General features: G+C 42.5%; 1 protein-coding gene across 1 annotated transcript; it reads left to right on the top strand.

Moving 5' to 3' along the window:
* The first annotated feature begins 20,525 nt into the window (after positions 1-20,525).
* Positions 20,526-24,900, top strand: IRX2 (iroquois homeobox 2). Its single transcript, XM_062567956.1, has 4 exons — positions 20,526-20,768; positions 22,546-22,951; positions 23,408-24,130; positions 24,857-24,900. The coding sequence occupies exons 1-4, from the start codon at positions 20,526-20,528 to the stop codon at positions 24,898-24,900; spliced, it is 1,416 nt and encodes a 471-aa protein (XP_062423940.1).
* Positions 24,901-25,863: the final 963 nt, after the last annotated feature.

Here is a 25,863-nt window from a genome sequence, read left to right as displayed (position 1 = left end):
CAACACAAATGAAGGAGGGTGGGTTTAACACCCTCAGCTTCCTATACAAATATGTTCTTAGAAGCCGTAGCCTGAGAACTGAAGGTTCATAACCAAAGTATCAGGCCAGGGCTGCATGAATAATACCCAGAGAACTACTTACATACATGAGTTTCACAATGTGCCTATTAGCAGCTCTAGATCTGTTCCAGGCTAAAAACATATGATAATGTATTATCCCTCAGAAGTAATTTTCCTTGATGCCTTAGAGAAATGGGACCTGAAGGGCTAGGCAGAGGGGAGTTCCCCTGCTGGAAAACATGCCCTGTTTCAGGTATGCACAGGAACTGGTGGAAGGGTGACATTAGCTCATAAATGCACTGTGCTTAGGGCATCTGCTGGGGTTACTAGTGCTGGTATTTTCAGAACTGCTTCCAATACCCCAGGTAGTACTTAAAGAACAAAAATAATATTTCAATCAGCTGCTACAGACAGCTGCAGATAGCAGCTTTTGCAGCCAGAAAAGTTTTAAGACAGATAGGTTAAATTTGGCCAGGTTAAATTTGTAGAAGGTATGTACGTCATCAGTAGAGCAATACTTTTTATAGATATGATATGACTTCCCTTCAATGTATCATGGCCAACTGTAGGCATGGCAAAGCAAGTGGTTCCTGGAGGCAGCAAATACTCCTGGGCATACTCTCCACTTTAGCCATGAGAAGCCTGTACTGCCGAAGGCTGGAAGTAGGACATTCCCTTCCATAGGAGGTATCTGCCCAAAGGAACAAGCTTGAGCAAGAGTAAAAGAAGTAAGTGCAGTTCTCTAGGACTCTTCTCTTAGATCTTTGTTTAATTCTGACATTTGCCACTCTCATTTCAGGAGTATTCCCCCTCATTCTAGTCCTAGCATCTCACTGCTGGGTAGCACAATTCAGTTTCCTCAACATCCATTGAGAATCTCTAAGTCAGTTCTTGCTAGAGAAGGGCTTTCCACCTTCCGGTCTTGATTTATTTTATTATTGTTGTGTTGTTATTTTTGTTGTTGCTATTTTGAACCAAGTTGTACTAACAGGACGCTAATGTCTTCACTGTTTGAATGTGAAATATCACAGTGCTGTTTCACCACTCTGCTGCCTGCCTAGGTCTGGTCAGGTTTTGCTGTGTAGTCAAGGATAGCTTCTATTGCTACTACAGACCTTAAGGAAGTGATACTGTGAGAAAATCCAGAGTCCATGAGCTCTTAAGTTTGAGTTAAGTTTGCCTGGAAGCAGAAGCTTCCATGAATATATGCAAGGTTTGATACAAGATTTGGATCTGACAAGCGTGATGTTGTAATTGAAGCAAATGTTTTACCATCTCTTTGATCAGTTATCCTTGATCCCACACATGATAGAAAGAGGTAAAGCATCTGCATCAAGAAGAACAAGTGTTGCAGAGAAGTGGGATGGGCTTTTCACTTATCATATCTAGTATTAGAGTGGGATGACTGCACTGGTTGGACATTTACAAACCCTTATTCAAGGATATTCGTTGAATAATCAGGACACTTTTAGGTAACACAGTCCCAATGATCTGCTCAACTTGGTCATCACATTTCCTTGCAAAGATGTTCTGGAGGTACAAATGTTGGTATGTTATTGTCTTTTATCATCCATCTTTTCAGGATGAATATATTCCTCCTAGACAAGACATAATATATGATATGATAAACTGTGCAGTTATGGAAGTTTAGAACCCCTTGCTATTAATTAGTGGGTTAGGCAGCATCCCTTATATCAGAATATCTGTCTTTGAAATACAAAGTAACCACAACACATGATCTGTCAAAAACTATCATGATGATAAACAATGGAGTAAGCTCCAAAATAAATAAATAAACACTGCCAAAGAAATTATTTGCATATTTTTTCTCTCCCTAACCAGTGCTTGAAAAATGTCCTCATTCAATGTGCTTGCTCATCCATGCAGCTGCCAGCTGTGCCTCTTCCTTCAGCAACAGTCACATGTTACAAGGTTTGTAATACCAAGTCCATATTGCTGCAGAAACCTAAGCTATGAAATACTACTCTCTCTGGCCCATTAGAATTTGCATGGAAGTATGATTTCAGCATTGCAACTAAAATTTGACATTCAGCTGAAGACTGTGGCATACAAGAAACCAAGACAGACAGAGTACATGCAAAAATATCCAGAGACTAAGAGACATCTCCAGCAACCTTCATGTAATTAACATAAATCTGGGCTGCCAAAAGTACTAACAGTGCTTGAAGCAGCTTTGAAATCCCAAATGCATGACTTCTAAATTTAGAGCTCTCTTCTTACTACATTCTGTTATCCACATGTTCAGATTTCTGTTGATTGTTTGCAGAAGAAAAGGAATGTAAAGGTTACTTGTTTGAAGCTGCACTGTGGCCTACAACTTCAACTCAGTCCTGAGGAAGAGGAAAAACTACTTTTCCACTGTAGGAATTTAGAGTGTCATCACAAAGTATTCAGAATTGAAGCAGATTGCTCTTGATGAGGGTGAGGCTGTGAGGAATACACAATCCACCCTGTTCCCTGTGCTCTGCCTTTTGCAAATGTTAAAAGAAATGTTAGGTCTGCACAGCTGTTACACTCACTTAATGTAAGATTCTGACCATAACTGTCCCCTTGATGGGTGGCACAAATATGAGAGATAAAATTAGATTGTAATATAGTGGCACCACAGAAGGTTGCAGCTTGCACTGAATATGAATGTAGACCTCAGATATGGAGGAAGAAAATAAGAATCAACATGTTTTTATTATTATTATTATTATTCAGGAGAATCACCAGGATGGTGGTATACCAGAGTGCAGCTAAAAGAGGCAGTGAACAGATGCAGCAGTTTGTGTAGCTCTTCTCACAGAAGGGTGCAAGAAGGCACCTTCATTTCCAATCTTAGTAGTGTGAACTTCCTCAGGTATGGTCATGGCACACCACAAAGTGCATTTGCCTGTAGCTGTTCGAGGCACTGCAGCAACTGCAATGCATCAATGATAACTTCTTGTCACAAGTGGTGGAGGAACCTACGAAGAAGGGTGTCCTGCTGCATCTTGTCCTTACCAACAGAGAGGGACTGGTTAGAGATGTGAAGGTTGGGGGCAGCCTTGGCTGCAGTGACCATGACATGGTGGAGTTCAGGATCCTGCGTGGAGGAAGCAGGACAATAAGTAGGATCACAACTCTGGACTTCAGAAGAGCAAACTTTGGCCTCTTCATGGACCTACTTGGAGAAATCCCAGGGCTAAGGCCCTGGAAGGAAGGGGATCTAAGAAAGCTGATTAATATTCAAGCATCACTTCCTCCAAGCTCAAGAGCAGTGCATCCCAAGGAGAAAGAAATCTGGCAAAGGCAGCAGGAGCAGGGGCAGGACCTACAAGGAGCAGGGATGAGCAAGGAGCTCCTGGCAAAACTCAGACAGAAGAAGAAAGTACATGGAATAGGGAAGAGGAGACAGGCCACTTGGAAGGAATATAGGAACATTGTCAGAGTATGTAGGGATGCGATGAGGAAGGCTAAGGCCCATATGGAATTAAATCTGGCAAGAGATGTCAAGGACAACAAAAAGAGCTTCTTCAAATACATGAGTAGCAAGAGGAAGACTGGGGAAGATGCGGGCCTGCTGCTGAATGGGGTCAGGGCCCTGGTGACAAAGGGTACAGAGAAGGCAGAGTTACAGAATGCCTTCTTTGCTAAGGCCAGCCCTCATGAATCCCAGGCCCTGGAGATGAAGGAGGAAGTCTGGGGAAAATAAAATTTTCCCTTGGTTGAGGAGGATTGAGTTAGAGATAATTTAGGACGCACCCACGAGTGCTGAGGGAGCTGGTGGATGTTAATGAGAGGTCATGGAGAACAGAAGAGGTGTCTAAGAACTGGAAGAAAGCCAGTGTCACTCCAGCCTTCAAAAAGGGCAAGAAGAAGGACCCAGACAACTACAGGTTGGTCAGCCTCACCTCTGTCCCTGGAAAGGTGATAGAACAGCTCTTCCTGGATGTCATCTCCAAGCATATGGAGGAAAAGAAGGTGATCAGGAGTAGTCAGCATGGATTCACCAAGGGGAAATCATGCTTAACCAATCTGATAGCCTTCTCTGAGTGTATGGGTAGTTGGCTGGATGGATGAGAAAAGAGCAGTGGACATTGTGTACCTTGACTTCAGGAAGGCTTTTGACACTGTCTCCCATAACATCCTCCTAGATAAATCCAAGAAGTGTGGGTTAGATGATCAGACTGTGAGGTGGATTGAGAACTGACTGAAAGGCAGAACTCCACTATTGTAAGCAGCAGTGCAGAATCTAGTTGGAGGCCTGTAGCTAGCAGCATTCCCCAGGGCTCAGTACTGAGTCCCATCCTGTTAAACTTATTCCTCAGAGATCTGGATGAAGGCACAGAGTGCCTCCTCAGCAAGTCTGCTGATGATACCAAGCTGAGAGGAGTGGCTGATACACCAGAAGGCTGTGCTGCCATTCAGAGAGACCTGGAGAGTTGGGCAGAGAGGAACCTCATGAGGTTCAACAAGGGCAGGTGCAGGGTCCTGCCTCTAGGGAGGAATAACTCTCTGCACCAGTACAAGCTGGGTGCTGACCTACTGCAAAGCAGCTCTGCAAAAGAGGGCCTGGGAGTGCTGGTGGACAACAAATTAACAATGTGCCTTTATGGCCAAGAAAGCTCAATGGTATCCTGGGGTTCATTAGGAGAAGGGTTGTCAGTTGGTCGAAGGAAGTTATCTTCCCCCTCTATTCAGCCCTGGTGAGCCCACATCTGGAGTAGTATGTCCAATTCTGGGCTCCCCAGTACAAGAGAGACATGGAGCTACTGGAGAGAATCCAGCACAGGGCTACAAAGATGATTAGAAGACTGGAGCATCTTTCCTATGAGGAAAGACCGAGAGAGCTAGGTCTCTTCAGCCCGGAGAAGAGAAGACTGAGGGGGGATCTTATCAATGTCAACAAATACCTGAAGGGAGGATGTCAAGAGGATGGGTCCAGACTCTCTTCAGTGGTGTCATGCGACAGGACAAGACGCAACGGGCACAAACTGAAGCACAGGAAGTTGCACCTGAATATGAGGAGGAATTTCTTGACTGTGAGAGTGACAGAGCACTGGAACAGGTTGCCCAGAGAGGTTGTGGAGTCTCCTTCTCTGGAGATATTCAAAACCCACCTGGATGCAACCCTGTCTAACATGCTATAAATGACCCTTCTTGAGCAGGGGGTTGGACTAGATGATACCCAAAGGTCCCTTCCAACCTCAACCATTCTGTGATTCTGTGATACTCAGATATGCTAATGTTTAGCATCCCCCCTTAACAGGTCATAGACAGCTGTGACTGAAGTTCAGTTTTGTACATTACATTAACCATAAAGATCTGAATTTTTTATCTCTTTTACTGTTACTAAAGCTTCTACTTCAGCCTTTCCCTTCAGATACCATGTGCTTATAAGGCATATTTGTACCATTACATAGCTAATAAAAATAATGCGTATTCTACCCCCACTATTTTGTCTTTTTTTTCCTCCTATATGGAAGGAAATCTGTATAAGATCATACTTTGTATCAACCCACTAAAATCTAAATCTGTTTTTATTTCCTGTTTCTAGATTTTGTGTGCAACTTCATGAATTTGAAGCTGCTTTTACATATGCTTCTGTAATGATGAGACTGTTTTACTTTGTGATTATGCATGCTTTTATGCTGTTGTGAATCCTGAGTTGAATTTTATTTCTTTTTTTTGTACTTAATTATTCCCTTGTAGTTCTATTAACTGCATTTAATGTATCTTGATGGAAAAAATAGATTATATATTGTTCAATATGATTAAGTTTCTTCCTTTTCTCTTGTCTTTTGAAGCAATTCTGTAGATGTTGTCTCCTTTTTCCAGCAACCTGAAAATTATGTTACCTAAAGTTTAGGATCTTTTTAGATCAGTATTTCTTCCTCGTCTTTGTTTTCTAGCAGCAGTCTGAAGGAGAAAGAGCAACTACCCAGTGGAGTACACAGATACTATGAAGAGAGGCAGACTGCATAACTCTGATGGATACCGTCTCAGTAAGAGAAGGAATAATCTCTACGTAAGGTATTAGGTTTCTGTTAATGTAACCATGAAGGCAAATGGTGGTAACAGGATAATTTTGGTATATACAAGTGTATACACCAATTTTAAACCAGTTTTATGGTGTCCTCCACACAATAATGTAAGCACAAGTAGTCAGATAAAAAAACATTTTAATCATTTATATATTAGCAAGATGAAACTCAATAATAAAAATAGCAGCTGGCCATGAGAATAAATATTTGGTATTTGATACTGGAAATATAATATTATGGTTGTTACCATTAAAATAGCCTTTCACAATTCCAGCTTCTTCCATAAGCTTAAACTGGAGAAAAAAAGGTACAGACAGTGGCTTCACATCAAAGATCAACACTCTATTTGTGGAATCCATAATAGAAAACCTAATCACACTAGATAACAGTCTGTCCTGTTCTTTAATATTTGCCCATAATGTGTGACAAGACAGAAAAATGGAAAAATTTCAAGATATTGAAAAATTGCCTATATTGATATTACTGATATTTTAGATTGAACTAACAGATTTTTGATTTAGGATTTCTATTTGTAAATAAGTTTGTGTGGAAGAACTGTCACATAAAAAAAGTTTGCCAAATAATCATTTTTGTCAAAATTACAAGTCTAATCATGTGTTATCATGATAAACCTGCATTTCTTCAGAGCACAACGCACTCCAAAATTAACAGAGACTAAAAGATCAGGTTAAAATTAGCTCACTAAAAGATCTCAGAGTGGGTAGTCCTATTTCTAAAGAAGTCTTTCAGAGATTGCTTTTTTCATATTATAATATGAAATATTATAATAAAACAAATAAATAAAGCAAATAACTATTTTGAAGATATTGGGAGTTAACCAACCTCAATGGTAATAGTGCAAGCAATGTTTGTGGGGAGATCTCCTCTAGCTAGATCATGGTCTTGATCTTTCCTGTAACACACAGCTTAGAGATCCCAAAGACTGCTTTAATCTAAATAGTTTGCATGGTACAGGGAATTTGGTGGAAATACTTGAACTACTTCTGCTAGTGACAATTTGGATGCTGGAAATGATGCAGCTGCAGTTGGGAGCCACCGAACCTGGATTACATTAGCTGTACTGCTTTCAGCACTGCTAATACAGCTTTATTGATTCCTGTATCTGTGCTAATTTGTTCAGAGGCAGCATGGGTATCACTATATGGCACTGCATTGTATCATGTGCATATACCTCATATGGACCGTAATATATAGGATATCAGGCTAAGATGATCTAATAATCCTTTCTGGCCTTAAACCTTATGAAAACATCATCAATCAGTTCCATTAATCTTCTATGAAAGAAAATAAGACACCTGAACATAGCAAGACAGTGAGATACAGCAGTAAAAATGTTGAAAATGTTTCTCAACTTCACCCTGCTCCCTCACTAATTCTGCCATAAATTATTGGCCTGAGTCAGGCACTCTCTGTGAAGACATAGAGGCATCCTCAGATTTTATCTGACCGCTGCTGAGGCATTAGATTTGGGCTAGCTACCTGGGCTGTAGGAATTAGCATAGTTTCGGTGGTAAATAAGGAAGGGACAACTGTACACACAAAAATATAATATCACCATCAAAGACCCTGTGTGCTAACACGAGAATTTTTAGCTAGCCCTTAGGCCCACAATGTTAACTACTGTTGGCTGCTATTTTCATAAGCACAAGAGAGAAACAAACAATCTCGAATTTATTCCCTCTGTTTTGGATGTCTGATGTAAAATGTACTGAGTGAATAAGTTGCAATGTGGAAATGGGTAAAAGCTTTGGATCAAAAAATCTCATGGACTGTAGCCAGTTTGTGTAGAAGTTACCAGAACATGGTCTCATTGCTTCATACACAGAGAACAGCTGGAGGGTCTAAACATCCACGTGACAGGGATTTGAGAGAACTAAGCCTGGAGATGTGCTGATTTTCTCTTCTGGCATGTGAATAGGTTTATTCTGGACAGCATCTGTTTTATTTTTTTGTTCTCCGTCATATGCCATGTTCCTTTAAAAAAGGAGTGACTAGGTCAGATGGACCCCCTGGAAGGAACAGAGATTCCTCATTTCCCTGGAGAGCAGATGAGCATGCTTGGAGACTTGGTGGAAGGAAGAAAGGCAGCAAGGAGGAGCTTCCAGGCTTCAGAGGGTAGCTGAGAGAGAAGAGAATGGGAGTCACAGCAAGAAGATGGGAGCCTGCTGTTCATGAAGAGAAAATGAAAGGTGCAGAAAACATACACACAGCCAGGCTCCTTTGGTGACAGGAAGAAAACCTCTTAGGGATTAGAGAGGACTGTATGGAGTTTGCTGCAACTCAGAAAGTCACTGAGTTGGCTGAAACCAGACCTGGAAGCAAGTAGCCACCTAACATGACAGTGGGAAAAGGGTGAAGCTGCTCGTGTTTTTTTTTCCTGCATTTTTTGCTCTCACAGAGAGAAAAGGTTTCTTTATTTATAAAGTTAAATGTTCTCATTTTGTTTTATAAAAATTGTCATTTTGAGTATAAAAGACACTTTGGTCTTTTCAGGGAGCTTACAGTAGGAAAAAGTCTAGATCATCTTCAAAGCTCTGACTGCCCTATCATGAGGTATAGAACCAGAAGTGACCCTCAGTTTTGCTCTTCGACAATAGAGATATGTGAATAATACAAATATTATGAACCAATTAATTCAATTTCATTTGTAACATGAAACCGTCTCCAAAAAGTGTAAGCAAATTTGGGAAAAAAAGATATATCAATTAATGACTTTTAATAATTCTTCCTGCAAATTGAGCAGAGAAAAAAATGGTTCATTGGTAGTTCAGAAGGGTTTGGTTTGGATCAGACTGAAAATTATTTTGTTTTTTATAGTTTCATGAAACATTGCAAAAGATGATGCAACTCAAAATATTTTATGTGGGTTCACACCTCTTTTAACTTTTTTCTCTAATAAATTGAAAAGAAATTTCAAAATGGAATGTCATTTTAAAAGAAATAATTGAAATGCTTCATTTACAAAAATGTCAAAAAGAAGCAATTGATTCTTTCAGAAATTTAGAAGGGTCTTTTCAAAGTGAAGCATGTAACAAAATCAACACAATGTTGCAAAATGCTTTGGTATAACTCTGCCTGGAAAAAAAAAAAAAAAAAAAAAAAAAAGCATATGAAAAAATTCACTCAGCTTTGCAAATAAGAAAACAGTAAGAGCTAAACAGTACTTAATATGTGAGCATTAAACTTTTTCTGGCCATACAGACCAGAAGTGCCCCTGAAGAGTTAGCTGAGTCATAACCAGAACAGCCTACCAGAAACCCAGATCTGTGAAGAAAAATTAAAAACAGATATGCCATGAATGTTTTTGTTGCTCTTTATTTTTTTTCCATTTTCTTTTACATTCTTTCTCCCCTCTTTTTGCCCAGTTCTTCTTAGATGCCTGTATACCAGACATTCCAGGACAGAATGTCTTGTGATGCACACACAGACATTTCCCCCAGAAAAACTGTGGAGCAAATTCTCTGCTAGTATAAATTGGCTTAATACTCTTAATCTGAATTATGTTAGCTGGGCATCCCACCTGATAACTTAGGATACAATGACTTCAAATGCGTGTTCTTTAGAACATATTTTTACAATTTCTATTCCATAACTCTTCATAAGCATGACAAAAGTTTCCTATTGAGGATTTAGAAATGAAACAAAGTAAGTCATAGCATCACTGGTGGATTTCAACTATTTAAGAAATGAAATGATTTTCAGGACGGGATAAAGGATGAGCAATAAAATACTTGCTGGTTGAGGACTCTTCTGAATAAGGTCTGAGAAGTTAAGCAGAAGAGTAAAACCTGTGGTCTTCAGGACAAAATGATCCTACAAATTACTTTCACATGTTCCCAAGCACATCAGACTGTGCTGGAGGATGAGCGCCTAGAGTTAATGCTGACCTGAAGTGCCGGGCTTATGCCTTGTTGCTATGCCATACAGATGCCACATCTCCAGCTGTCAGCTGAGTTTATTAATTTTAGTATCACATCTCAAGAGCAGAGTTGTGTCACTTGGGAGACCCAAAGGCTCATGAAGTGCTGGGTAGGCAAGGATCTAGGCCATAGGGGTAAAATGCAATATAAATGGAAGTGCCTATATAGTTTGGGTTTATACTGTCTCTATTTAATAACAGTGGGTGAAAGGCTCATTAGGTGCCTCAATATTAATAAATAAACCAGATAAAATAAGGTTGATATCCCTTCAACTGTTGTATTCGTTCTTTTTCAAATCAGCTGAGTCCTCTCTGGTTCTGGTGAATTCATATGGGGACATCCTCTTGTTTTCACAATTTCTTACGAGCATATGACTTCATTTTGTTAATCAATTTTCTCTTCCTTTTTTTTTCAATGTCTGAAAAACAAAATTAATGAGAGGTTATTCATCCTTCTTTCCTTCCTTCCCTCCCTTTCTTTTTTTCTTTTTCTCTTTCCTCCTTTCTTCCTTCCTTTGTCTTTTTCTTTTTCTTTCTCTCATTCTTTCTTTCTTTCTTTCCTTTTTCTTTTCTTTCATTCTTTTCCCTTTCTTTTTCTTTCTTTTTCCCATTTTCTTTTTTCTGTTCTTTCATTCTTTTTTCATTTCTTTTTCCTTTTTTCTTTATTTTTCCTTTCTCTCTTTTTTCATTCTTTCTTTCTTTTCTTTCTTTTCTTCCTTTCCTTCTTTCTCTCTTTCTTTCTCTTTCCTTCTTTTTCTCTTTCTTTCTTTCTCTCTTTCTTTCTCTGTCTCTCTCTTTCTGATCCTTTGAAGACATTTTAACATTATAGGAAAAACAAGTTTGGTCTTTTCCTTTTTTTCTTTTTTTCTGGAGCAGATCTGGGAAGTCTTGTGTTCTGGGTGATCTGACACAGATGCATAATGAATGAGGATCTTGAACTAGGACTTTCTTTGTCCAGAATTGCAATTGGTTGCTGAAGTTGCTAACAAAAGCAGAGACAGATGAACAGAATTATTCTGGACATTAAAAAGCTTGTATGATGACAGATTGGAGAGATAGGAACTTTTTAGGTGAAAACAGGGTTATTTTTGTTCAGAAGAAGAACCAGTCCTATTAAAGGAATAAAAATAATACTACCATGATGATTATGTTATTGTATAGATCAGTACTGCACCTTTATGTTGAATACCTCATTCTGTTAACTAAGATACCATTATGAAAGTGAAGTCATTTTCAGAATGATACTAAGTTTCTAATCTTTCACCATGCTAAGGACAGTGAGACCTCACAAGCGGATGGAGCTTTTGACACGAAAGCCCACCTCTTTTTACTGAACCTGGCCAATTTATAAGATTTGTGGGATGAATTTTGTCAAGTGCTTTCTGAAAGTCCAAATAAATTATGTCTTCCAATCTTCTTGTGTTCTTTCTTCTGTTATCATATCTAAGCAGTTAAAAGAAAGTGAATAGCTTAGAGGGGTACAGATTTATACCATGTAGCCATGGTGATCTGTCTCCATCATATTATTTTCAGCTGGGTCTTTTATAATTCTGATTTTAATTTCAACCAACTTGCTTGGTACTAAAGTAAAAATGCTTAGCGCTGAATTTCCCAGAATAGCCTTCACCTTAGTTTTGAGAATCCAAAAGCTTTAAAAAACTAAAAAGACCACAAGGCTGTAGAAATTCTGGCAATCTCGGGACAGAATTATTTGAGACAAAAATGTCACAGTAGAGGCTACTGGTTAATCAGCAGTTTTTCCTTCCCATTGGCATCACTTTATATCTTCCATGTACAAGGCCTCAGAAAATTGGTTGCTGCTGAAACAGCTGGGAGTTGTGTTTGTGTGAGAAATAATGTTTAAATAGAATTACATACTTTTGGTACTTGAGATTATGACATCACATGATTCTCAAAAATCGTTTCAAAAATGTTCAAAAGCATGGAGGAGTCATAATCTTCTAGGACTTTATTAATTAGCCATTTGGGAACATTCAAAAAAATCATTTCACTACTTTCCTTTTAGAGAGGCATTAAAAGGTCATGTGTTTTAAGGCTGAGTTACATAAAGCAGAATTCATCATCTCCTGACAAGCTGAAGAGCTGTTTTGTTTCAAACTCCTGGAATTACACTTCAAATACAAAATATCTCTCTTAGAACTGGTGCAAATCTGTTGATCAGTTTGTGTTAGTATTAGTTTTTAGGTATTTAGCATTAGTACTAGTATCTAGGTATTTGTTTTCCCTAAATGATCTTACTGCCAAAATAATACACGCTCTCCGAACCCTTCATAGAGTGAAGAGTCAGTTCATACAGAATATTTCGGCCATGACAGGATCCCATATGGTAAGCATAGCCAAATACACAGCAAAGTCAATAGTCATGTCAATCAAAGCCATGCTGATATGAGAAGGAATCAAAGCTCACCTCTTCATTGCAACTGATTTTCATTCTGTACTTGTGCTGGTGGAAATGAGTCCATTTCTTGTATGACAAGAAACATACCTGGGTTTAGACTTTGCATTGGTGAATTGTTTGTCTATCAGCCTTTTCCTGATGAAGCTGCCTGAGAAATTGTTCAGTTATTAGTTGAAAATATAGGTGCCAGATGATCTGTCTGTCCTTCCTTTAGCTGATGTAAAGCAGGCTGTAAACTTGGGTCAGCAGGCAGTCCACTCTAGCATGCTCCAAAACATGGAAAAGCAGTCAGAATAAAGTCAAAATAAGGAAAAGTAAATCTAGATAGAACTTTTTTAACAATTTAGAAATAGCGCTGTTTATCTTGCTCATAATATTCATAGTAATATGTTTAGGGGAGAGTTGCTTACTGTTTATCTATGAAAGACTAGTACTAAGAAAAATCATTCCAAAATTATCTAAAGATGCTAACTTGGAGCACAGGTTGAACAGGCTGAAGGCAAAGCATATGCATATGCATATGCATTGAAAAAAAAAGTAATTTTGTAATTATTACTTAACTAAATATAAGAGATACAGGAGATTCAACACTGATTTAAACAAAATTATAATTTAAATGAAATGCACTGCTAAAAAATAAAAAAGCTCAAAAGCTCACTAATTCTGTAATTATTCCACAATTAAATGCAAAAGATACAGGAAATTCAACATTGATTTTAATGAAACTTCATTTTAAAGGAAATGTACAGCTAAAAACTTCAAACATCTTTAACTCTGCCCATTAGTGTAAGAAAAATATAAAACTATTATAAAGTATAAAACTGTTATAACATTATTTGAATGGTTGTGAACTATGCTGTACTGACCTTAAAGTTTTTAACCCTCATGTGGTATCACTACACAAATGAACATATAAAGCTTTTCTGAATGTGACTGCAGTTTTTCTGTTTTTTCCCTCTGCTTTTGAGCTACACTAGCAAGCTTAAATGATCACATGACAGAATGCTTGAATGAGCATATAATTGAAGTAGTAGTTCTGAGAAGGGAAGTTGCCTGGTTTTAGGGGGAAATGAGTGGTCCCCCTTGTTCTGGAAGGCTGTTATTGGAAAGAGTGGGATATTTGGGGAGGATCTTGGGTTTTTTGATCTAGAAATATGTCTCAGGGTCTCCATACGAATGATATATGCATATATGCCCACATGACTGAGTGAATGAGGGAAAAGCACAAAGCAGGTGAGCAGGTGCTCTCTAGTGTTAAAAGCAGTGATCAAACAAATGACGACAATTACAAGAAGAGGAAGGGATCTGTCTGGGTGACTTCAAAATTGTTTTAGACAATTCCAATATGACAGCAGATTTTCACATATCTGGCTAATTATGGGGAGGAACCAGCAGGAGAATTCCATTATACACATGTGCTCCAGCTTAAGCCCTCCAAGGAGCCTGCCTACAAGTATTCCTTGGGCAAAAACTACTCGCTGACTATTCTTCTGTCAGAAGAATACATTTTAACCTGAGCCTTTAAAATAAAACATCTCTAGCCTCTTCAATTAAATCGTCCCTCTTTGCTTTTACTCTGTCCATCATCCACTTTGAAAGTGTACCCAGCGCTGAAGGGATTAAACCTCGCGCTAACTCAGGGGCGTACTTTTCAGTACACGCTGGCAGACTACAAAATCCAGAAGAAAAGACGCGATAGTGACTGCCTTGCTCTGCAGATGGGGGATGGGAGCGCCTCTCACCTCCGCAGTCCAGGCACGAGCGCAGGCGGCCAAGGGGAGGCTGCTCGCCCCAGCCTGGCCTCTGCGAACCCCGCAAGCCGCCTGCGCCCGGGCTGCTCGTAACTTTATCAGTTAGAGGCGCTGCGGGAAGCTAGCGCGGCTCCGCGCAGACAACAGCAGCACGCACAGACCGGTGCGCGGGGGGCGCGGGGCGCAGCGCGGGGCGGCCGCAGTGGCTGCGGGGCGGCGTGGCTGTTCGCCCGCGGCCGCCGGAGCTAGAGGTGGCTCCGAGCCCCTTGCAGCCAGGGACCTCCGTGCCTCTGCCTCCACCGCACAGATTTTTCGGCAGCTCCTTCAAGAAACACAATACACTAATTTAACTTCCTCCCCGCCCGCACCTCCTGAAGAATGAGGAACTATCCCACCTGTGGATCGTACATTTGTTCTCTCCCTAAGAAACGCTGCCTACCTTTCAGGTGGACGTAGAAGGCTCCAGGAAGGCTTTGGAGGTCTTTTATTTTGTATTTACGGACATACTTTTGCTTGTATTTCCCTAAGCAGAAAATGACTAAGGCACTTAATAACAGTGTGACATATGGCAAGCAAGTTTTCTAAGCCCCAGATCTGCTTTTTCAGAAATCCATTTTTTTTTTAAGAACGAAATAAAGTCTCCAGAGTGAGAAGGTAAATCGTCCTTAAAATCTGGGCACATTTTTAGTGTACAATATAAAATTTCACTTTCAAAGAGGCAGAACCTGGAGGTACAAATAGGGCAGATATTTCATTTGTGCCTATGTTGTGCATTTTTACGTGTTACAGAGAGTTGTCTAAATTTTCATTGCTTACCACGATAGATCCTTCTTTCAGTCTGTTTTGAAAAGGAAATATATTGGTTCACCCCTATCGAACTGAAAAGGAAGAAAGAAAAAGAAAGAAAACTGAGTTAAGAAGAAGCGAAGTGACCATAACTCATGCGAATTGTCCACTTTTTAGTGTGGGTATCACGAGGTGACAGTTATATAATATTGTTAATAAAAGTAAAAACTGAAACATGAAAATAAACCTTAAGGAAGAAGCTTACATAAGCAATTCTGCTTCGAGTGCTGTGGAGTGCTGGAGAATTCATTGCCACAGCGCCCTCTTCCATACACTGCTTGAACTAAAGATTTTGTCCTGAAGAAGGTGAAATAAAAGTTCTTTCTTCTCATTTCTCCCTTTCAGTTTTCTCCGTTCTTTCCTTTCAGCAGACGTACAGCAGAAAGACTCGCCCAGCTCATCTCGCCTCCTCTCGCTTGTACAACTCGCTCCTGCAAAGCACCTCGTTCAGAAAGAGCCTCGCAAACCAGCCTTCTTGTACTAGAAACTGGACAACTTCGTATGCATAGCATGTGTGTGTCGTTTGTTATTTTTAAATACAAAAGTCTATTATTTGACGTCGCTGTCTCCTGGACATGATGGCGGTCCCCCATTTCATGAGAGAAAGGAAAAAGCATTCCCAGACCATTGGGTGATTATGTCACAGGAAACCGTTTCTGCTACGCATTGTGTTACATCTCCAAACACTACCAAGCTCCGCTTCACTCTGCTTAAAAAGTTGCTGTGACCAGTGTCATGACAATCGGGTAACCAGCATTGTCCAAGTAACAGGCATGCGAGCCTCTTTGGACCACAGGGGTGGAGGAAAACTCTCCTTCACGTCAGCGAGATTTTTCTTTTTTTTTCTTTTTTTTTTTTTTTTTTTTTTTTTTAATCTGAGTAAAATTTAAGGAAGTGGGGTCCTGGATAAATAGTCCCCAAACACACAAGTCCCGGACAGAGCCGTACGCAGCTGTGGCACAAAGCAAACGGATCGTGCTCCCGTAATAGTGGCATGAGTAAAATTCCCGCACACGGGACTTGCAACTTCACTCGCCCGAAAACTTCAGCCTCTATTACTAGTGCAAGGAGAGGTAGCTAATAAACGACAAACCGCGAAACCTGTCTCCCAGGACGTCGTTGAGCAACAGCTGAACAGGGGCAGGGGCTGAGGGGCTCCCGGCTACCTATTCAACTGTACTTGGAGCAAATCGAATTACAGAAGACAGGGCGAGCATCACTTAAAATCTAGGAAGGTAGACGCCGAACAAATACATAGATTATGCAAATAAAAACGCAGTGTGTATAGTCTTAATGTCTCTATGTATTTTAATTTGTCACAGTTATTATCAATAAAAAGTGCTCGTAATACTATTCTGCTGCTTAACTGTGCAAGTTAGACGCTTTTTTTTTTTTTTTTTTTTTTTTTTTTTTTTTTTAGTAACGGGTAGTACTATAGGAAAATTAGATTTCAGCTGTGGAGCCAGGCAGATGAAAAACCTATTCCCTACAGAAGGCATTCAAATCAAGCGGAGATGACTCCGAGGAGAAGTTAAATACAGCCACGTACGCTGACCAATACTTTAAAACATTATTGACACGGTTTTCTGGTTAGTTTATCGCAAAGACTTCACCAGCTATATTTAAATTACCCCACTGACTTTTCGTTCTGTTTCGCACAGAATCAAATTAGTGGTGGACTTGATGTGATAAAATGCATGCTCTCTCCTAGTAGTGGCCAAATCCATGCCTTTCTGAAGCCATACAAAAATTATGCAAATGAAATCAACGCAAAAACTTGTCTTTTGCAATTATAATATTTTACCCCATTCATCTCTGATTGCGAAACTAACTCTCCTTTCCGTACAAAAAACATTATTTTTGGACTGCACAAATGAAAACATCAGAAATAAAATCTGTTGCTCTTTGTCTTTGGGGAAGGGGGCTTGCGTTCCAAATTTAAACACTGGTCCCACTGAAATCATTAAAAAAAAAAAAAAAGTCATACAGATGTAAGTCATACAGATGAAGCAGAAAACAATGCCTACATTTTATATGGACGTGCACATATACCTAGTGCGTATAACATATAAATACGTTATATATGCGTGTAAATACGTGTGGAGATTTGTATCTCTTGTGTGTACATGTGTGTCTGTGCGTATCTGCACACACTCTGAACTGAATTGTATCAGTCCTCTTGGGATCACGGTATTTATTTAAGTGCTCTTCCTAGGTCATAACTGTAACACTCACTTAATAGCATTAATCCCTTGTTATAATGTAAACACATCGGCCATTGTATTCCCAATCTGTATTGTTCCACTAATTATTAAAGAGGAAGAACTAAAAGCAATCAATTCTCGTAGATAAGCAGTCACACCACTCCTCCTGGAAAGAACAGATCGGGCTTCCCAAATAAAAATGCAGCGAGTATACTACATTTTGCAAGGCATGCAGGTTGACTTAGAGACGTTCCTGTATGACTTTATAATGTTATAATTAATTTTGCATTCTCAGCTCTCCAGAAGCTGCTCCGTTCAGAAAGTAGCTCATACACGCAGAATTCTCTCTGCAGAGTACAGAAATTGACTATTCAGATATAATCGCCTGATATCGATTATCCCACGGAACTACTGGAATATGAATGTGTTTTATATAAAGCTCTTGTTTTTAGAGTTTCTATTTTTATTTAATATATGCGCATTAATCGTCGAGCAAGGAAGCTTTTCTTTTCTATAATCTGTTGCACTGAGTTTGCTGGTTGTTTATCACTCTCTTATCAGGAAGTCGAAAGTTAATGACAAGAAATACCTGCTGGTGTTAACCTCCTCCCCCTCACCTGCCTTTTCAGGGATTGCTTCTTCTACAGGCCAGCCGATAGATCTGGATAGGAATTAATCCAGTATGTCTGGTGGCCAGATCTCTTCTGCTGCATGCAGGGGCAGGGATAAACTGGTATGTAAATTTCACGTAAGACGAAGAAAAAAAGAAATAAAAAAAAAATATATACAAAAAGGAAAGCTCGGATTGCTTTAACCACTATGCGTAGCCTCATACTTGACTATAGTTTTAATACACACAGCAATTTACTCACTGTGTCTGCGAGTCTATTGAAATGGTTTCTCGAAGTGTATTTGTTTATTAGCTGCATGTTTAATTGATTAACAATAGTCTGCCCTGCTAACCCATAATTCTTCAGTTATTACTCTCTCTCTTTCCTGTCAGTTGAGAGCCGATTCCTCGGTTTACTGTGGTCTGATCCTTTTTCACCATTCTAGCTAAGCGAAATTACCTGAGGTATATTACGAAAAGTCGAGCATAAATGTAAAAGCAACTTTATTTGGTTAAATACGGGCTGATGCTCAGTCGCAGATGTTGCAAAAATAAAACACACGATCTGATGAGCTTTTGTGTGTGGGGGGGGGGAGGTGTCCTAACCTTAAAAATTATTTCAACAGCTCAGGGACTCATTTCGATCTCTCGATGTGGTCCCTATTGCTGGCGAACGGACTTGCTGGTGACTTTTGGCGTTTGCAGGCTGCGAGGCTGGGGCAACCGCTGCTGGCCGCATCCTGCCCTGCCGGAGCGAAGCCCGCGGTGGGCGCAGGTGCGGGCCGGGGCCGCGCAGCGGCCTAGCGCGGGCGCGCAGGGACAGCTCTGGCCTCACCGCCTACGCGGGCTGCCGGCAGAATGGATGTGTCGTGTGGTGCGCGCACCGTAGTGCTCTTCCACAAGCCAGGGATGGACTCACAGACGGGAACAGCCTCGGCATTGCCACGGGGCGAGCTGGGATGAATCGGGACCACAAGGCAGAGCACGGACACTGGAGTTGGTCCCAGGATCCGAAGGCCAGCACTCAAGTATATACAATTAACCATAGGTTTCTTAAGAGTCTCTCCAGACTAACCATCCCGGAGAGAGAGAGAGAAAAAAAATCACACACTTTATAATCCACACACACACATATGTATTTATTTATATTTCTATAAAGAAGAAAATATCAATGCCTTCATCTCGTCCTCTCATATCTGGACTGGAGTAGAGCTGCCAAGGTCTAGAAGCCGATGGCGGCCAGGGCCGAAAAGGGGAGCAGGGGAGATTACATTATTTGCGAAATTAATTGCATGGTGAGCATATCCCGAGAGATTTATCTGAACTGCAAAAGGGAGGAGGGGACACGTAGCACCCCGGAAGGAGTCATCCAAGCCTCTTCTCCAAGCACTGGACCAGGAAGTACAGAAATGAAACAGATCAGGATTTCTCTTTCCTTCATATGCAAATACGCTCCACGACTAGCTCTTGACTGTTTTGCGGCAACTTATAAAACTGGAAAGCTCTTGCTGCCAGGAACAGCACGATCCTGGCTGTGCTGATCTGAGCAGTTGTTCTTCTTTTCTACTACGCAGGGCAATACTTTTCAAAATGCTTTTCCCTTGTATTACTGCTCGGCTCCGTTGAGCCTGAGTGTGTACGTACCCGCAGGCGTGAAAGCGCACATGTGTGTATGTGTTTGCATAAGTTGCAAGAGCTGCAGCGAGTGCGTGTAAGAAGGGGTGTGTATATGCATATACATAGAGAATATAAAAATATATTCTCTCTCTCTCTTTCTTTCCTTGTGGATAGAGAAAGAAGCATTGCAATGGAGAGCGTGTGAAAAGCATCTACGGCATTCCGCGTGCGGAGGAGCCGATCGGCAGTACCATCGTGGGGTTGTAGCAGTGTGCAGGCTGCCGGAGAGGCTGGCTTGCACTACAAAGCCTGCCCTCGCTCCCGCCTTCTCTCTCTCCCTGCCCGCCTCACTTTCTCCCTCCCCGGCCGCAGGAGGGGCCAAGGCCGGGGCCGGCGGCGGGACCGGCGCGGGCGCGGGCGCGGGCGGGGGCGGGTCCGCCGCGCTATGCAGATGAGCCGCGCTGACGGACAGCTCCGTTTTCCAATGTCCCTCGGAAACTCAAGTGCTCCTTCCCTCAACTCTTCACTTCAGACTCTATACTTCCCCCAAAATACAGGCTTGCAGGCGCTGTGGGAGCTGGCTGGCTGGCGGGGAGAACTCCATATGCAGCAGCCACTTTTCTGATTTCGGGGACTCGCTTTTCTTTCTCTTTCTCCCTCTCTCCTTCTCTTTCTCTCCCTTTCTGTCCCTCTCTTTTTTTTTTTTATTAACCCTATCCTCTTCCCTCTCTCCTAGATGCCCTTTCCCCCCCCGTTAGATTTCTGACCGCTCGATTTATTTTCCTTTTTTGGGGGGTGTTCTTTATTTTTCCCTCCTGTTTGTTTTTATTCTGAGCGGGTGCGCATGGGGGGGAGCCTATAACAATTCTGATTCTCTACATAACTGCACAGAGCCAACCGGGGCGAGAGAGAGAGGGGGGAGAGAGAGAGGGAGAGAGAGAAAGAGGGCGGGAGATAGGGAGAGCACGAAAGCAGCGCCAGGAGCAGCAGCAGCAGCAGGGCCGGTTACCCTCGCCCCCTCCCTGCTCCTGTGCACGCCAGTGCAAGCCATGTCCTACCCTCAGGGTTACCTCTACCAGCCCCCTGGCTCGCTGGCTCTGTACTCCTGCCCGGCATACGGGGCATCGGCTCTGGCGGCCCCCAGGAGCGAGGAGCTGGCCAGGTCTTCGTCGGGATCGGCGTTCAGCCCTTACCCGGGATCGGCAGCTTTCACCGCCCAGGCGGCGGCCACAGGCTTCACCAGCCCGCTCCAGTACTCCACAGACCCCGCCACGGGATTCCCCTCCTACATGGTAACTACCGAAGAGCAATCCTCTCCTTCTTCATTAGCATCCGCATTCTCATCCTCATCATCTTCAGCTTGGCTCCTCACACACTCACCATCCGTCCCCGACACCACGCCGCATCGCATCGCACCGGCGGGTGCCCCGCACCAGCGTCACTGCCGCCCGCCCGGGCGCTGCCGCCCCGCAGCACAGCCGCGGCCGGCGGAGCGGCGCGGAGCGGCGGGCCGGGGCCGGGGCTGGGGCCAAGGCCAGGACTGGGGCCGGGGCTGGATCGGGCCGGGGCGCCGCCTCACTCCCCGCCAGCCGCCAGGCTGGCTGGCCTGGGACCCGGGCTCTATGGTGGAGCCGGTGCCGCAGTCCCGATTACAGAAATACGAATCGTCTCAGCGGTCGGGCTGGAGGCTTTCATTTCCACCACCCCCTCTTCTTTTTTTCTTCTTTCGCTGTGGTAGGATACGGGAGGGCTTTTTTTCTTTTCTTTTTTTTTTTTTTCTTTTTCTTTTCCCCTTCTTCTTCTTCTTTTTTTTTTTTTTTTTTTTTTTTTTTTTTAAGTCGGTGTTTAGAGGCTCTGCGGGCTTTATCTTCGTGTGGTTTTATTTACTTTCAGTGTGTTTTGTGCTAATGGTTTAACTGGATTTTAGGAATGAAAAGGAGCATCTGTTTGTGATCTGTGAGCTTCGCTTAAGCCCAAGATGGTTGTGGTGGCCGCAGTTTCGGATTTCACTTTCTTCTTATTAGTTAAAAGGAGCATTTGCAATTGCATGTGTGTGTATTCTATGCATAAACAATATAAATAAAACCATAAACTATATAAATAAACTGCACGTCTAGGTGATTATATAGTTTTATACACATACATACAGAGTCAGTATCTAGTTCCATACACACAAAGACCTGTACACGGAATTTAAGACTGGAGCTGCTGTAGAGAGCCTAGGAAGAGATGGCAGCAGAGTAGTTCGCTCTCTCTGCAAAGTGGCAGAGAAACTGTTTGCTTTTGTTTGTAAAATATGGTGCATAAATTGTCGCACAGTCTATACTCGGGGTGATATAAAAGATCTGAGGATCTCCCTTGCTTGTTTTTCCTCTTGAGAAGCAATAGGCGAGTGGCTGGAAGTTGCAGTGAGGTTGTGAACTATCTCGAATATTAGGTGAATTTGAGCCTGTGACTCGCCATTCCGTAGAATTCTGAAACGTGCTAAAAGTTATTGAGTTCCTTAGCAGTATCTTTAACTTTTCTTGCATTATTCAGACTTAAATAAGCGCAATTTAAACGTTAAAGGGTGAATTAAAATGCTAATTACATCTCATTTGAACAATTCGAAACGGTGCATATCTTCTGATTTGCAAATTGGATTTGCAATGCATTAGTGCAGTGAATTGCTAAGTGGTGGCTTTGTTGTATTTTCTACAGCAAAAAAGGAAACATCTTTTGAACCTCTGAGAGAAATATAGATATCAAGACACTACCTGTAGGGCCTTTAAAATGTCTGCGTGGTTCAAAAATTATATTCGGAAATATTAAATTACAAAGAGCTGAAATTGTTCAGAAAGATTAAAACACTGACTATTATAAGTGTGTGTGTGTGTGTGTGTATTGGACAGAGGAAGGGGGGGGGTCATAGCTTAATGGCCTTTGGGTGCTGTTTCCCCCCTTAATAGAATATGGATACAAAACACCATCCCGGGGAAATACAAATATAATCAGCGATCTCGCCTTGACAACTTACTAATGGCTATCAGCAATAACAAATTGCCAACCCCGCCGTTTTGTTCTGTCCAGGGCTCTCCTTATGACGCTCACACGACGGGGATGACCGGAGCCATCAGCTACCACCCGTACGGCAGCCCTGCCTACCCTTACCAGCTCAACGACCCCGCGTACAGGAAAAACGCCACCCGCGACGCCACGGCCACACTAAAGGCCTGGCTGCAGGAGCACCGCAAGAACCCCTACCCCACCAAGGGCGAAAAGATCATGCTGGCCATCATCACTAAGATGACCCTCACCCAAGTCTCCACCTGGTTCGCCAATGCCCGCCGGCGCCTCAAGAAGGAGAACAAGATGACCTGGGCCCCGCGGAACAAGAGTGAGGATGAGGACGACGAGGAAGGTGATGGGGCAAGGAGTAAAGAAGAAAGTCCGAGGAAGATGCTCGAGAGCAATGAAACCTCCGCCGAGGACGAAGGTGGGCTCGGGATGCAGGGTCGCCCCATCCTGTCCCGTTGCGACCCCCCTCCCCGGGGGCTACCTCCGGGCCACGGTTGAGGAGCAGGGGGAAAGAGAGGGTTGCCTAACAGAAGAGACCCTAAAGGCACGAGGTTGGGGGAATTGCCCCCTCCCGCCCCGTGCCGGCGTCCCGCTGCTCTCCCGTGGCCGAGCGGGCTGGAGCGGCCGGCGGGACCCCGGGCCGCGCCGGGCTCCGCGGGGCGCCGCGGAGTAGGGGCGCACGCGGGGAGGTGCAGGGTGCAGCCGCGGAGCTAGCCCATGGGGATGTTCCTAGAAATGTAATTATACATTAGCGGCCCCGATCGCAAGCGTCTATTCCGCTGCCGCGGCGGCCGCAGTGGCGTATGTTGCTCGGACATGCTCTTTTGTCAGTGCCCCTGACTGTGCCTTTCTGCTCCCGGTGGACGCCTTGCAGGGATCAGCCTGCAAGTTGACTCGCTGACGGACCACTCGTGCTCCGCGGAGTCGGACGGCGAGAAGCTGCCCTGCCGCGCCGGCGACCCTCTCTGCGAGTCGGTCTCGGAGTGCAAGGACAAGTACGAGGACGTCGAAGAGGAGGAGGAAGAGGAAGAAGAGGAGGAGGAAGACATCGAGGAGGACGACGGCGGCGGCGGCGGGGAGCGCGACCCACCGGCCAAGCCGGCCACCTCGTCGCCGCTGGCAGCGGTGGAGGCGCCGCTCCTGGGCCACCCGCACGCCGACGCCGCCCGAAGCGCCAGCAAGGCCTCGCCTGGCCCCCCGACGCCCGCCACCAAGCCCAAGCTCTGGTCACTGGCTGAAATCGCCACCTCGGACCTTAAAAGCCAGCACCTGGGCCCCAGCTGCCAGCCCCCGGCTTTGTCGTCGGCCACCCCCGCCTCCACCTCGCACAGCGCTGCCTACTCTCCCTCCTCCCTCCTGGGGAGGCATATATATTACACCTCACCCTTTTATAGTAATTATACAAACTATGGGAACTTTAACGCGCTCCAGAGCCAGGGAATCCTGAGATACAACTCCGCAGCAGTGGCTGCAAACGACGGACTAAGTCAGACTGTCCTAAATGCCAGCTCTGTTCACAAGCAGAGCAATGACTCTTTGAAAACCATCACTAACCAACTAGAACATTACAGGCCCTCTAGTTATGACTCTAAGAAAGGTAGGTGATTTATTTTTATTGCTTTCTTCCCCCTGCTCCCCTGCCCCTCACAACCAGTATAAATTCTTTATACACTTTAAATATAGATACCTTCTTTGGGCAAAACCGTGATTGCACTGTCTTCAGTACGACTGCACGCTGAAGATGGGCAACAGTATTATCTGGGGATTAAAAATTGCATGTCGCCGTCATATCGATACTTGGCTTTAGAAAAGAAGAGAGAAAACATGAAAGACGGCTTTTCAAGCAGTCTCACACGCTTCATACGCAACTTAAAAGCATTTTTTAAAGGAAAAATAAATATATATATATTCAGAGAGTACTGGTATTGGTATCTTTGTGGGTTTTTTTTTTTTTTTTTTTTTTTTTTTTTTTTTTTTTTGCCTTTTTTTCCCCCCGGCAGACTGCTTTTGCTCTCTCTGATTTCTGTATCTTCATTTTTTTGCAGCCTTGGGTTCAGATAATTGCTAACTTTGGACATGAAGCTACGAGCAGCATGACACTTAACTCTATTTTTTTTAAAAAAAATAGGTTTTAGGTAAATATTCTTGTCATCTTATTTTTAAAAAAGATACTCGAGATAAAGGCAATTCTAAAATATTGGCCAAAGTCTTTTAAACGACTTAGCTGTGAACTGTGAGCAAGTGAGGGCTGGGACGTACATAAACTGTATAATCTAGTTAGCTAGCTGTGTCCTGTGACTAACTGACGGTTATATTTTGACAGATCCCACTGAAGTCTGCACAGTAGGAGTACAACCGTACCTATAGAAGTGCAATCACGTAGCAATGCAAGTAAGTGGGAACATTTTCTATTACACTGATCATTTGGCATCAGGTCCACGACATACGGCACAGTTCCATACTTGTTTAACGTTTATTTCTTGCTTCATTACATAAGAGGCTGATTACAAAATAAGACACTCTTTCCTACTGTTTTTAAACCTCTCATTAGAGCTTTTCTTTCTCAAGTTAATATTCATTTTGAAGTCAGGTTATCCAGTTTCTTAACTTTGCATATTCTTTGCTCACAAAAGGCAAAAATAGAAGAACTATTAAAATGTTATGGAAAAAGAGCTTTGCTAAAATATTCTTTAAAGGTAATGTGCTTAAAAATAAGGGACTTGTGTTCATGCCGCTGTGCGAGAACTGTACATCATAAGCGAGGTTTCACGCAGTGACCATATATTTAAAATAAAAGGGGACAAATCAGCATGCGTCTTAAATGGGATATGTTATCTGTGATTTGCCTAACTATTAATGGCACTCGTAATACAGAGGTATTTAGGGCTAAATAAGAAAAAAAATGCCTTGCCAATATTTTTAATTAATTCTTTTGTTAGAAAAAAAGTAGAAGAGTAAGAATTTTGCCTCACCTCCTTTTTTACGATTTAATGATGTCAGCGTGTAATTGAAGGACTTTTGGATGATCTAGTTTTTTCCTTAGTCCACAGGTAGGTGTCACAATTGCTTTGAAAAAAAGTCAGCAAGCCATCATCTCTCCCCGAGCTAATATATATAACAAATCTCTAAATGCGGATCACATCTTGTGCCACTGTATAAAAGAAGACCACAGAGCACTATTAAATCTTCAAACTCTAATTATTAAACCAGAATTTTGTTGGACATCTGTGAGTTTGCTGGTATAGTATAGTTTCCCTAATGTATGTGTGACTTTTGAAAACAGATCTGTTTTTCTCAGGATATCTTGAATTGATCACTCCATTGCCACGG

Source organism: Rhea pennata, chromosome 2 (genome assembly GCF_028389875.1).
Source record: "Rhea pennata isolate bPtePen1 chromosome 2, bPtePen1.pri, whole genome shotgun sequence".
Lineage (NCBI taxonomy): Eukaryota > Metazoa > Chordata > Aves > Rheiformes > Rheidae > Rhea > Rhea pennata.
Note: the sequence above shows the minus strand (reverse complement) of the source record. Positions and strands in the feature narration are given on the sequence as shown.

Excerpts from the sequence above, each read along its gene's own strand:
- IRX2 (XM_062567956.1), top strand. The coding sequence starts at position 20,526 with ATGTCCTACCCTCAGGGTTACCTCTACCAGCCCCCTGGCTCGCTGGCT. Across the intron at positions 20,769-22,545 it reads CGGGATTCCCCTCCTACATG|GGCTCTCCTTATGACGCTCA; the intron begins GTAACTACCGAA and ends TGTTCTGTCCAG. Across the intron at positions 24,131-24,856 it reads TAGTTATGACTCTAAGAAAG|ATCCCACTGAAGTCTGCACA; the intron begins GTAGGTGATTTA and ends ATATTTTGACAG.